Below are 14,289 nucleotides of genomic sequence, written 5' to 3'. Positions count from 1 at the left end.
TAGATCCAAGGACCACAAGATCCCAACAACATTGTGTCTTTTCTTTCACAGACAACACCCAAGCTCAGTATTAAATCCCCCACTGCTAACAGAAGCATAAGGGGGAGGAAGTTGAGGAGTGGGTTAGTGCAGGTGCCAAATAGGCTGAATGAGGAGCTATTGATAACATGGATCAAAAAACAAACTATATAAATTTCACACTGCAGATCATAAGAAATATGGGAACAACAAAACTCCCCAGAGTAGCTGAAAGTCTGAAATTATCTTGGGAGCACCAAAAACAAAAATGGGAAGATATGAACAAAGAGAGCACACAAGGGCGTATATACTACAAATTATGTGTGTGTTTGTGAAAACACAAAAAGGATGGCAAACAGCTGGTTAAATAGTGCTGCTAACTGAACACCACAACCATGTGGAAAAATAAAGACAAATGAAAGTGTTTTGTTTTCATTAATATATGTAGTTATATTGTTCTGCATGCACAGAACTGCTCCCTCTCCCATTTCCACTGTTCTACTTCTGTGAGGAGGGCTTTTTAATATTCAAAGTGATGCCACTTCAAGGTCTATACCAGTGGTTCTCAACCTTCCTAATGCTGCAACCCTTTAATCCAGTTCCTCATTTTGTGGTGACCCCCAACCAAAAAATTATGCAAGTGTTCTTTCACAGAAATTAAACCAAAACTGACCAATGGCGGGAAGATCCATTGTTCATGATTGTATATAAATTGGTTTCCCCCCCGGGAGTTTCTCAGTTCAGTTCTGCCTCTTGTCCCACCAAGCTGTAGTGTCACCTGAAGTGCCTGTTGGGAGACTGCGTTCTGCTGGAGGTACTGCTGGAGCAGCTGATGGCTGACCACGGGCGCCTGCAGGAGGAGCGGCAACAATGGCAACACCCACCCCCCTTGCCAAACTGCTTGCCCTGCCCTTGCCCCTTAAAGTGGTCCTGACTGCCAGGTTGAGAACCACTGGTCTATACAGTCATGCTTATGCTTGAACAGTGTTACAGCCACATCTAGAATTTGTTGCTATTATGGGTGTCCCAGTTCCAGGTGGGTAGTGTGAAACTGAGAAGATTGAGAGATGACCTACAAGAACATCAAATGATAAATCCAAAAAGAGGGGGGAGGGAGATGAAAGAGCAACACACATTAAAAGTTTCAATGTGAGGATATCCAGATATCAAAATAAGGGCAGAAATATGCATAAAGTGTTAACCCTACAGTCCCACTGAGGACAGGACAAGAAAGATAAGTTAAACCCCTGAAATATATAGACAGTAGTAAAATATTTCAAAAATAAGCAGTTCTGCTAGGCCGTAAATTATGTGAAGTTTCTGAAAGCTGAAACTTTCAGTTGTCAGGAGGCTTTTGGTACTGATCAGTTTGCTTTAGAGTAGCGATCCCCAACCTGTGGGCCGCGGACCACATGTGGTCCTTCAACTAATTGGAGGTGGACCCCGAAGGACGCCTTCTCCCCCCCCCACCGGGCCCTTTACTTCATCCCCCCCAGCCCTTTACAACACACTTCATTGTTGTGGCGTGTCTGTATCTTATTTTGAAGGGATGTTTAAACATTACCATAGCGATCAGAGAGCATTAGAGCAGTGGTTGAGAGTAGAGAAGTAAACTACCCCCCCTCCACCGGGCCTCAGTAAAAGGCGTTGAGTGGTCTCCGGTGATAAAAAGGTTGGGGACCACTGCTTTAGAGTACAGACCAGGTTATGTGACCCACTCACCTATAATTTCAAAGTTTTCAACTTTTTTGGCTAGCCTGTGGTTGTCTTGCTGAGCCTGATTTAAGACAAACTCAAGTGTTTGCTTTTCTTCTGTTTTCCTAAATAGTTCTTCTGTTAGTTTGTCTTTTTCTCTACGAGATGAAAACAGCTCCTGAAACAAAAATATTTGAAAATGTATTCATAAAACACAATAAGGAAGCCAGCATTTTGTATTATCACAGACATGTCTAAAACAAGTTAAGACACAAAAGTTCTAATGGTGAAGACTGTTTACAGAGAAGAATAGGAAGACATCATCAAAACACAGAATTACCGTATATACTCGCATATAAGCGGAGGCACCTAATTTCACCCCAAAATACTGGAAAACTTATTGACTCGCATATAAGCCGAAGGTGGTGTTTGGGTAGTGGCTTTTTCTCCTTTCCTCCCCTCACCCCTCCCATTTTGGACAGGATCTTTTTTACCCCTTTTCTTCCCACCTTCCCTCCTCCCTCATTCCCTCTGAATGGTCTTGCCTTTTGATATCCAATCCTGTGCTGCTTCCCTTCTTCTTAGCTCAGTGTGTTCTGTTCTCCCCACTTTCCATGCCTTCCTCTAGGGGCGTTTCCTCCTTCTGCTCTCTGTTCAGAGAGCTTCAGGGCTTCCTTCACATGCTAGCCTCCTGCTGGCCTCCTAAAGGCAGGGAGACGGGGAGGCGGAGACTGTTCTTTCCCTCCCGGGCTTGCTGCGTCTCTCCTTTGTTCCTGCTGCTGCTCTTCAGGCAAGTATACTTCTCTCCCACTTTCCCATCTTGTCTGGCAGCTGTTTTTTTTAATACCCGCATATAAGCCGAGGGGGACTTTTTCAGCTTAAAAAGGGGCTGAAAAACTCAGCTTATATGCGAGTATATACAGTATATGTTTTGAGCATGGGGCAGTGGAGAATCTGCTTCCCAAGCCACTCTTCACCACTGAAATCAATAGGATTTCACTGGATCATACCCACTCAGGCACAGCTTGATTTCAACATAGCTCTCTCAACGTCAAAAGGATTGAAGAGTAATCGAGCAATTATGTATGATTATTAGAACTCAACATACAACGTCTTCCAATCAACATAGTTTAGGATCACTGTTTTGAAATCTGTTGTCCCAATATAATCTAAGCCTACAGCCACTATTTTGGAAAAGTTTCAGGAGATAACTCTAATAAATGTTTCATTTGTTACCTTTTGGCTATAAATCCACTACAACAGAGGTATAAAGATACTGTGCTATAAAGATGCTACTAGATTTTCTTCTACTGCAGTTTCTAGCATGTTATTAAAATGTTAAACTAAATTCAGTTTAAGGGGGGACACTACTTACTGATTTAAGTCTGGCTATAGTTTCTTCACAATCCTGGATTTCATCATCCCTTTTTTTAATTTCTTCCTTTAAATCACAAGCAACAACATTTAAAAATGGTGAAAGGTTTTTATAATAGATTATTATATAAGGTAGAAATGTTTCTTGTAACTATAATCTAAGAATGGTTGCCTAATAAAACATGAGAAAGATGCTGATTAAATTGATCTAGGAATAACCTGCCTAGTTAATAACAGACCTGCAGAAGAATTCTAAGAACTATGACAGCTCCATCAGGGCCCAAATCTCAACTGGCCACTCATTCCACCAGGTCGGAGCCAAGGCTGAAAAGGCTCTGGTTCTGATCAAGGTCAGCTGGACCTCTGTGAGGCCAGGGTTCACCAATTAATTATTATTTGCAGAGTGCAATGTTCTTTAGGGAACATATTCAAAGGCTTACATTCCTTTACAACATGGCAAAAAAAAGTTTTTACAACTGCTGATTGCCATCACTTTTTACTAGAACTGGGCTACATGGGGGACCAGGTATTTAACCCATAGACACAGAAGTAGCAGTGCATATAACAAAAATCCCAGAAATTGGGGAGTAACTGAATAGCTACAGAAGATTCTGGTGGCAATGGAAATACCCAGAAAAAGATTTACAGAAGTGAATCTACAGAGATGATGCTGCAGGACCTAGGAGAGTCACTGAATCCCAAGTGGAACAGCTTATCCTTCCTGTGGGGCTGGAAATGTTTTTATAAGAATGGTCAAGCCTGCATCTTCAAATGCACTCTGTGTATGGGGGGGGAGAGGAGAAATGATTACTTAGTTCTGGTGTTTCTTTGTAACTATAAAACTGGCCTATGTTCATCATAAAACTGATGACTATGTTCTAAATGAAGGGAATGGAAAACCCATGCAGAAAAAATGTGTGCACAACATAAGAATATAGTGCTACATACACAATCTGACCCCACATTAACCATTTCCCATAGTGAATGATTGCAGTTTATTTTGGGGGAAGACTAAGAGGAACTGTAGAAAATAACAAAATGTGTACAAAGTTTCCTGAAAACTTTCAAAGATAGTTGGAATGTATTCTTTTTGTTCTCCCAAAGTAGAGAATTCCTTACCTTTGCCTCCCCAATTTCTTTATCTGCTGTCTCTAGAACAATTTCTTTGTGTCTTTCCAGCTGCTGTGCCAAATGATCTATTTCACTCAATTCCTGGCACAGTTCTTCATTTTTATTACTTAAATTAGCCACCTCGCTGGTCACATTTTTCCTACTGTCCAAAAGATCTTGTATGCGCATTTCAAGCTCTTGGTTTGTCTGCTGCAAAAATTCCACCTAAAATATATATATTCACACCATAACAAGTGATTGCATATTGCTAACACTGGTGAAGTAGTGCCACACATGAAAATTAGTCATCTGTATTAATTGTAAAATATTTGCACTGACCTTTCCACTTTCAAAAATATACAAAGCAGCTTACAAACTTTAGATAAATTTCACAACCACAAGTGAAAAAAAAATACAGCAGTAGAAATCAGTGGTAGAAATCCAGCAGCAATACAATAAAATCCCCAAACGATATTATTAAAACTTAAACTAAATGAGATGTCCATAACCTGGTATCTAAGAAAGTAATGATGGCGCAAGATGGAGTTCCAAACCAGAGACACCACCACAGAAAAAATAATATCATGACTGCAGGCAGATTTGTATAAAAGATGGGCCTTCAGATACCTGATCCCATGTAATACAGGGAATTACTGATTAAAGCAAGCATTTTAAATTGTCCCCAAAAACTGACAGGAAGCTAGTAACTTTCATAATGGAAAAGATACAATCCCCAAGGCAAGTTTTATCACCAACCTGATCACTCAAGGTTAGGCCAGTCAAAGTTTCAGCAGACTTTTCCAGGGCATCCCCATATATAATGCCCAGCTAATCAAGTTTACATTTGACCACAAGATGGATGTTATCAGAAGGGGGTGAACTGTCCATCAACTGAAACTGATGAAAGGTTCTGCGCTATAGAAGCCACACGAGAGTGTATATGTGAGTTGGAATATCTTCTATTATTAAAATGATCTTTAGCAGCAAGTGCACATAACTCCTTCACAGCCAAGCCAATAACCCACAATAGCTCCACCTCATCTGGACTGAGGAATATGAGCCCCCATCTAGGCTATTTCTAATTCCAAGAACTTACTAAGAACATCTACATCCACATCAAAGAATTGAGTGTCATCCAAACTTTGACGGCATCTTATCAGAAACCTCTTCCAGTCAGAGAGAGATGGTAAATGGCTATATAAAACTCCACAGTATAAACACAACACTGCAGAGCAAAAGGCCCCCACAGCATCACCCTCTGTACTATGTCTACCAGGAAGGACTAGAATCACTGAAGTGCAGCCATGCTGAATAGGCAGCATCAGTTTGCAACAAATACTTCATAATTATTCGACGTGTTATTTCCTGTTCTTAAGCTATGAAATCCAAGGCTAGCAGGCAGCTAATGTCATATATGATGATGACTTCAAGTTTTTGGTAAAAGTGGCCAAGTCAGGAATAACACAAGACATTTCACCAGTTCTCCAACTGCTTTATTAATGTGCTGAGACAAAGTAGCTATAGAAAGGATAGGTTAGCGCAGGATTCTGTGAGATCTGTTAGTGTGGTCAGAGAAATCTTGTGAATATTTTTAAGGCTGAAGCAGCTCCAATGCTGAGAAACAGTTCTAAACAGCTTGTCTCACAGCTAGTAGAGCTGTGGACCAATCTCAAAGTCTTACCTGTAAATTTAAATGAGCAATTATTTTTTCATTACTTCTGTTTCTGGCCTCTAGAGATATAACGTCATGAGAGCGACCACCATCCAGAGCTAATACTAAACGCTCAATTTCTGCATCTCGTAACTCAACCTATGAAGACAAAATAGAAATGTTTAGCATCAGTACTGGAAACACCTGTTCAGGAATTCTGAATTAAACACATATGATACTGGAACATGAATTATTGAATCTGACAGTGCCATTATGGAATGCTAGAGCTCCCCCCGCCCCCCCCCCCAAAAAAAATAATGATTTTGCACCAGTAGTTCCCATTATCCTTCATGGGACAAAATGATCAACTGCAAATGAGTTACCAGAAAGGATGTGGCAGAGGCAATGCTATTACCCCAAGGTTGTACAGTATCATATAGACTTTTCAAGTGTCAAAAACTATACAGACCGGCAATAATATAAAAAATATTAACTTATTCTCAAACTTATAAAGCACAATGGCTTCTTGGACTTTCTCAGGCTGGGTGCCCAAAATTAATGCTTAATAAACTACAGAACAAAGTTTGAGTCCAGCAGTCTTTAAGACCAATTTTTAATTCAAGGTATAAGTATTCATGTGCAAACACACTTCTACAATATGCATACAAACACAATACAGAAGTCACAGTAGGCTCACATAACAAGAGGAAGATACAATTAGATTTTAAAAAACCCTTATAAATGTTGTGTGTTAACTGGGTCTTCAAGATGGACCAATCTTCAGATTATAGAATTTAAAAATAGATAATATCTTACCTGTTTGCTATAATTCTTCATTCCACGTTCAGCTATCTCTAATTTCTCCTGATAGTCCGCCACTTCCAGCTGCAGCTCATGAATTCTGAAACAGAGTTTCATTCAGGAATATTAAAAGTATTCGCCTCAGAGATAATTTTATCACTATCTCTGGGTGCTTGAGCAAAATGGACCACAAGCAAGTTACTTTCATACACTAAAAAGAATCAGTGTGAGAAATAATGGGAAAATTGCTTTAAAACATTAATAACAACAAAAAAATATGTATAATATTCATTAGCAGTTCCTAGTATCTGCTGCTGCTGCACCTAGGCCTGGAGCAGCTCCTGGTTAAATTTGGTAGAATGAAGGTTCACGTGAACAGAAAACACTTTTTAAAACTGGGGTGGAATTAACCCCCCTACCCAATACAGACTTAACAAAGGGACAAACACACAGCACTGTGCAAAATAGAATTCTGCCATTCACCCTTTATCAATAAAAAGACAACCCCCTACACACACAAGCAGAACAGGGTTGAAGACTTAAACTGATTCCTGTCCCACTTAAGGGCTTATTTAGTTCTATCACAAACATGGAAGACAAGACAGAAATATTATAACAGCATTCTCAATACTTATCCATTTAAATGATACACCAATCACCTGTTATCAGCAACGTGAAGAAGATCTGCAATATACGGGTCATCTGGCTGAGGAATTGGATAGGCATCAACTCCTGAGGGAGGGACTGGCTGATCTATTTGCATGCGTTGACGCCTGAATGGAATATTTCTTTTCCTGCCACCTAACAAGATAAATTAGCATAACTTTAAAAACGAACCCAAACAAACTTTACTCATCAATATGGGGCAGGGGAGAAACCCTGCATTTATTTGTTTATGATGTGAAACATTTATACAGGGACCAAAGTTGGGGAAAAAATGGAAAGAAAAAGAGAAAGCACAGGGAGCTTGAAGAAACAACCCTGAAGAATCACAAAATTTGAGTCCAATGGCACCTTTAAGACCAGCAAAGATTTATTCAAGGCTTGAGCTTTCGTGTGCAGGCACACTTCCTCAGACAATGGAACAGGAATCATAAGGGTGCAGATATTAAGAAGAAAATAAATTAGTTGCAAATTAAAAAACAACATCATATGCAGTATGAAAATTCTTTGCTAGAAAACCTAGAAAAGCAATTCAATTGGGTTCAATTGTCATTTACAAAAATTTGAGCCAATAAAAATGTAAAGTTGGTGATTAATGGCAGACACTTTCCCAGTTGTGTAAAGAATTAAAAACAACTTGTTAGCCCCATCCATCTCCACACAAAGCATGGAAGAAACCCCTCAAGTGAAAAGCTTTGCTGAGTATGCTATCCTATCCTGAGAACAGAAAGTTAGATTCTAAATAGCATTACATACTTACCCTATATACTCACGTATAAGCCTAGTTTTTCAGCACCCTTTTTCACATTGAAAAAGCCCTCCTTGGCTTATACGTGGGTATTATTATTATTATTATTTGGAGCCCGCCACTCCTGCAGAGGCTCGTGGTAGAAAACAATAACCATAAAAATCCCAATAAAATTCCCTTAAAATAATTTAAAACCCAAGCACTAAAATACAACAATCTATATACAAGCACCAAGATGTTCCGCTGCGAAAAAGCAACAAAATCCTACACAATTCTTTTATGCAGTTGAGAAACGCTTATCAAGAGAGAAAGTGTTGACTGGATTCAGGAGTGGAATCAGGAGCCAAGAGAATTTACTAAGGAGCATATCCCACTGAATACATTGGGTCATTTTCTGAATAATCCTACTTAGATTCATGCTACACACATTCTCAGTATTTAATGCCATACAGAAAAATGCCAATAAAGGTTTTCTAAACTCTGAACTCTCAAAAAATATTCAAAATTACTACTTAATAGTTCTAGAATACTATATTTTAGCTTGTCCACAGATTCAGCAGCCTATAATTTATGTATGATGCTGTATCATTACTGAAATACATGGCTAAGGTTCATCCTGAGCAGCATGAATTCACTCTTGAATGGCCACCTAGAATGCCTACCACTTGCAGGGGCTTCTCTGATTTCAAGGGGGCTGGAAAAGCACATATTATGTAGAAATGCTTTCTTCACTAATGTCAGTAAGTGACCTGTTCATATGGCTGCTGCAGATGAAGCATTCGGATTGGAATTTTGTTTCCCAATAGTGCATGCTGAATTCTTACAGAAATTTCTTGGTGTAGAACTACAACCCTAGGAAATGAAAATATAGCAGGTCAGAATAAAGAGCAAAATGAATCACTTAACACCTGAAGCTGTACCTGGGGTCTGGACCACTGCTTGCAGATTCTTCTCTTGGAGCTGCTGAATTTTTTCAGTCTTAGCTTTGTTCTCTTTCTCTAGTGATCTGATTTTATGTATATACTGGTTATTAAGAAATTTCATGTCTGCGGTCTCATGTTCAACTTTTCTCAATGCAGCTTTCAAATCTTAAAGGTAATTAAACACACACACCAGAAACATTACAAATATCCTGAATACTTGTATAGTTATGAGATATCAAAACTTAGCTGTCATATAAAATTTTCATATTACCTTTGATCTGATGTTCTGATTGTTCTTTCAGTTTCAGAATCTCTAAGTGTAATTCGTTATTTTCACGGGTGAGTCTAGCATTTTCTTCTCGATAAGGTTCCAAAATAGCATCAAAATTGCTGAATTCTTTTTCAATTTTTCCAGCAGATAACTTGGTACTCCTGAGACTCTCAGTTGTGTGAACAAGATCACTGAAATCCAAGGACAGGTAGAAGAAGACAAGTTGGTTCTTATATGCTGCTTTTCTCTACCGGGAGTCTCAAAGCGGCTTATAATCCCCTTCCCTTTCCTCTCTCCACGATAGACACCCTGTGAGGTAGGTGAGGCTGAGAGAGCCCTGATATTACTGCTCAGTCAGAACAGCTTTATCAGGGCTGTGGCGAGCCCAAGGCCACCCAGCTGGTTGCATGTGAAGGAGCGCAAAATCAAACTCAGCTTGCCAGACTAGAAGTACACGCTCCTAACCACTACATGAAGCTGGCTTTGAAACCAATTTCAAAGAGGAATCCTGCAATGGCAAATATGCTCCTGTAGATAGATGCCCCTGCTTCAAGGACCATTAGTCACAGAATTGACCACAAATGCTGGCTTGATTATCCAGTCAACCCAGAACTGCAGTCGCCTGAACTGACTCTTGCCACATCCTGTGTGTATAGCAGAAAATTAGATGGAGACTGGGGAGGGGCTCTCATATCATGCTGAGCTTTGGTCCAAAGCCAAATGCCAGGCAGGTCCCTTGGAGCAGGGAGTCTCCTTTGCAGTTCAGCATGAAAATAAACACCTATCCATGCATATGGCTTCCCGTGCTGGAGATATTGAAGGAATATAGCAGAGCCAATAAGGGTTCCCTATCAAGGAAACAAGTCTGAAAACCCAGCTCTAGGATTAGGAAGTAAAATCCCAACATAGTTCAAAACAATGGCAAGGAAGTTTATTTAAAACTATGTTTACCCTATTTCTCTGCATTTTTAAAGGAGACTGTGCAGAGATCACAATGGATTCTAGTGATACATTCTTTAAATTACATTTCAGGACAAACAACAGAACCTTAAGTGCCAAAAGAAGACCAGCGTCCATTAGTATAAATTATACCACATACCAACCCAGCTGTAGAGACGAGTGTTTTTTTTTTTTTTGTGGAGGGGTCTCTTTAGTTACCTGAACAGCTTTTCCACCAAAGGTAAGCTCTCTACTCCTAGAGGTTGCCGATAGCCCAGCTGATCCAACCGCTTCCTTAGATTAATGAACTTTCGCTCTGCAGCCATTGCAGAAGTTGTCTTTAAACAAAGTTTATCAAAAATAGGGATCTGCAAATAGTTAAAAATAGAGATTTGTACTTTGACCACATTATAATGAAAACGCTGCCTCATACCAGGCTGAGGAACACCTGACCTGATTAAGTTCCAAAATACACTACATATCATATAAGAGTCATTTAGGCTAGCACAGTGTCAGCTCAACACAGCTCAGATGTCAGCTCAACACAGACTTGCAATTCCACATCCAGGAAGGGGCAGGTTAAACATTGTATGTATTAAATAGATACAGGCAGGCAATTGATGCAGCTAAAGAGTTACATAAATAGCAATGAAGCAAGATAGGACAGGAATCCAGTAGTACCCTAAAAAGTAACACTAATTATTCTACCATAACCTTTTAGAAGAGTTATTATTATTATTATTTCGATTTATTTCCCGCCACTCCCAAATGGCTCGCGGCGGGTTACAATGTCTTAAAAAACCCATTGGTTCTTATATGCTGCTTTTCTCTACCCAAAGGAGGCTCAAAGTGGCTTACAGTCGCGTTCCCTTTCCTCTCCCCACAATAGACACCCTGTGAGGTGGGTGAGGCTGAGAGAGCCCTGATATCACTGCTTGGTCAGAACAGCTTTATCAGTGTCGTGGTGAGCCCAAGGTCACCCAGCTGGCTGCATGTGGGGGAGCGCAGATTCAAACCCAGCTCATGAGATTGGAAGTCCACACTCCTAGCCACTATACCAAACTGGCTCTCAAGTCAAAGATCACTTCACTACATACTTAGGGTGAGACAAAATGTGCTAATCATTTGAGGCAACTTCAAGTTGCCAGCCTCCAGGCAGAAAAACCAGATGAGGCTAAAGTTAAGAAAAAAACCGATTATGCTCCAATGAAAGCTTTGTCTTTGAAAGAAGCTAGCTGGATGCAGATATTAATATTGGATGGATATCAGTCCTAGTACCGAAAGCCAGTTTGACTATTACTGTTTACACAACTCCTATTGAAAGCGTTTTTTTTTTCTTAACTTGATCTAGTCTCGTACAGTTTTCACACATGTTTGTTTAGCCTCCAGGTGAGGCCTGAAGACACCCAGAAGGACAAATGCTCCAGACTACAGAGAACCTTTTCCACTGGAAGAAATGACAGCTTTGGAAGGCGAACTCCATGACATGACATTCCTGCTGAGGTTCATCTCCTTGCCCAAACCCACCTAACCAGGTTCCCCCCAACCCCAACCCTCCAGGAATTGCTCAAGCCGGCTTAGTGGGAACCCAGCCTTAGTGGGTTCCTGTTTCATTTCACTGCTATAGACTCACAGGCCTGGAGGCATCTAGATGAGCATCTGGGCCAAGAGACAAAAACTCCATTATAATTTGATGCGGCAATGCAAAGGAAGCTCAGGAGCAGTGGGCTGAATATCTAGCAAAGTGGTCACAAAGTGAGGGGTGGAGGAAGACATAAGGGTAAAAGGGTGGTCCTGGTTACCCTAGAACAGAAGCGGTATAGCCTAGTAGCACACGCAGCATGTGCAATGGGCCCCATAGTGCTATACAGTTATTTTTAAGTTGTTTCCTTGTTTGTGTTTATTTTATTTCTCTATTTTTTTTAGATTTTTTAAACTGCCCTCTCTGCCAGAGCCACTCAGGTGGGGAACAACATATAAGCAACAATACATTAAAGCCACAATTTAAAACAACTCTAAAACCGCCCTAAAAATTTTGCCCATGGGTGTAAAGCAGAACGCCGGGTAGGGATGCAACACAGGAGAGAGGCCAGCTCGATGTTGATATTTTGTGAAGGAAGCTTAAGTTCAGAATGTTTTCGGCGAAGTGAAGGGGTCAGTTGATTCCAAAGCTCCCACCACCCCTGGTAACAGGGTTGCCAGCTCTGGGCTGGGGAAGGCCGGGAGACTTTGGGGGTGCAGCCGGGAGTGGGGGCGGGGAGGGACGTCAGTGGGGCATGAGGCGCCCCCTGCCCAGCAGCCGCTTCCCCCGGGGGAGCTGCTCTCTGTCGCTGGAGAGGAGCTCTCATTCCGGGGGATTCCCTACCTGGCAGGGGCCCCGCAGAGCCTCCTGCAGCACAAGTGGGGCTCGCGAATCCTGCCTAGGGGGCGGGGAGGGGGGACGAAGAGCGCTCTGCTTCCCAGGCGGACGAGACCCGCCGCTGCCGCCGCCCCACACCGCGAAAGCGCCGCCTCGACAAAGCCTCAGGGCGGCGCCCTTCGGAGTGACGTCATGGCGCTACCGTGATCGCGATCGCCATGGAAACCGGGCCTCAAATCTCGGTTGTCTCCCCCCCCCCCCTTTTTTTTTTTTTAACCGACGACGAGGCCTTTACACTCACCAGGGGGAATGGGCCTGTTTGGCCCCGGGCCGCCTCTCGCGCCTCGCATCGCTCTCCCCGCCCCCGAGGAAGCCCAGCAAGACAGCCCACGGGCCCGGAGAGCCGTTTGAAAATGGCGCGCGTCGAGCGTCGGCTTGCTTCCGCCCGGGCGTGGGGTCGCCCCGGCAACCGCCAGCAACGGATCGGCGAGCTCAGCCCAGCTCGCGCAGGCCACAGCGGCCTCTGGTGGCAGCTAGCGAGAAGCGTTTCGGCTCTAGCACTTCGACTGGCCTCCAAAGGGTGCTAGCCAATCAGATGCGAGATCCGAAGCGAGTCGGCCAATTAGATGCGAGCGTCGGCCGGTCAGAATGCGAGTGGAGCTGCGCGGGTACTTTGGCTGCTCTCTGCTGGCGCTTGCAGCGGGATAGGGGAACTGTGGGAGTGTCGCCTGGGTGGGTGGCTGCAGTCCCATTCTGTTCTCTGCTGGCTTTGACCCGGTGGTGTAGGGCTTAGTCCTAGTGTGTAAAATGTTGTGGTAATCTGTTAAACTGCCCCAAGGTTACTTTCTACTTTTACTGCAAGATTAACAAAGCAACTTGGTTCTAGCATCAGTGCTGCCCTTGGAGTATGCACACTTGCAACTAACACGGTGTATGCACTTCATAAAACCCAGTTGCACTGGGTGAAGTGCCTTTGTCTGCAGGAATGCTGATGTCATCCATTATTAAAAATTCAAAGCTATTACATAGTAGTTCTAGGTGTGTATTAGTAGCCCTAATCCCCCCCCAAAAGACTATTGTCCCTCAGAGTTTAATTAGTGAAAACTCAATTGCTTACTTGAACCTCTCATATTAGCCAAGCTATTGACAAATCTCTAGTGAATCTAATTATATAACATGATCAGCAAATAAAAATCATTTAAATTTTAACTACACCTTTTCTACATCAAAATCCAAGCAGTACTGATCTGCTTTACAATTTACCCCAAAAAGGGATGATAATGCCTAGAATTTCAGTTACCTTGCTTTACTTATATTTATCCCCTGAAGATTCTTGTTGGTTGAGTCATACATGGGAAGGGCTACTTATTTTGCTGCTTTCCCCCAAATTACACATACAGCAATCTGAGCCTTTCCTAGAAACCCTGTATTGGATGGGGACCACATTTTGCAGCTTGTATCCTACCCACTTCGCTAAGCCAAGTTTGATGCCTTCCTGCCTTCCTGGCTCTTCCACCAACTTCTCTAATCCTACGTAATTCACACAAACTCCCTCAACAATTCCTTTGCTCTGGAATGAAGGTCATCCCACTGTGAGTAGGTTCTTCCCGAGTCTTGCCTTTTTCTCCACAAGGGAAATCTTTTGCATGCAATTAGCATTGTGGGTGTTAACTTTGAAATGTTAGTGTTGTCCTGGAAAATGTCAACATGGTGGAGCAGTTAAGTTGCTGGACTAAG

The 14,289-nt window shown here is 42.1% G+C and overlaps 1 protein-coding gene across 5 annotated transcripts in view; it reads right to left on the bottom strand.

The window, feature by feature from the left end:
- CEP135 (centrosomal protein 135) overlaps positions 1-13,030 on the bottom strand; it is a 35,415-nt gene extending 22,385 nt beyond the window's left edge. For 3 of the 5 annotated variants that reach the window (XM_077302010.1, XM_077302008.1, XM_077302011.1), the window contains exons 1-10: positions 12,854-13,028; positions 10,413-10,561; positions 9,255-9,445; positions 8,981-9,148; positions 7,309-7,450; positions 6,665-6,749; positions 5,879-6,007; positions 4,207-4,422; positions 3,089-3,154; positions 1,741-1,891 (exon numbers count right to left, since the gene is read on the bottom strand). In XM_077302010.1, the coding sequence (XP_077158125.1) occupies positions 1,741-1,891; positions 3,089-3,154; positions 4,207-4,422; positions 5,879-6,007; positions 6,665-6,749; positions 7,309-7,450; positions 8,981-9,148; positions 9,255-9,445; positions 10,413-10,519 (1,255 nt within the window). In that variant the 5' untranslated portion in view covers positions 10,520-10,561; positions 12,854-13,028. Of the gene's footprint in view, positions 1-1,740; positions 1,892-3,088; positions 3,155-4,206; positions 4,423-5,878; positions 6,008-6,664; positions 6,750-7,308; positions 7,451-8,980; positions 9,149-9,254; positions 9,446-10,412; positions 10,562-12,558; positions 12,720-12,853 lie in introns of those variants that run through there. The other 2 variants (XM_077302009.1, XM_077302012.1) reach the window with 2 other exon arrangements.
- Between the last annotated feature and the right edge of the window lie 1,259 nt (positions 13,031-14,289).

This window comes from Paroedura picta, chromosome 10 (assembly GCF_049243985.1).
Source record: "Paroedura picta isolate Pp20150507F chromosome 10, Ppicta_v3.0, whole genome shotgun sequence".
Taxonomy (NCBI): domain Eukaryota; kingdom Metazoa; phylum Chordata; class Lepidosauria; order Squamata; family Gekkonidae; genus Paroedura; species Paroedura picta.
This window is presented reverse-complemented; position numbering and strand designations above follow the sequence as displayed.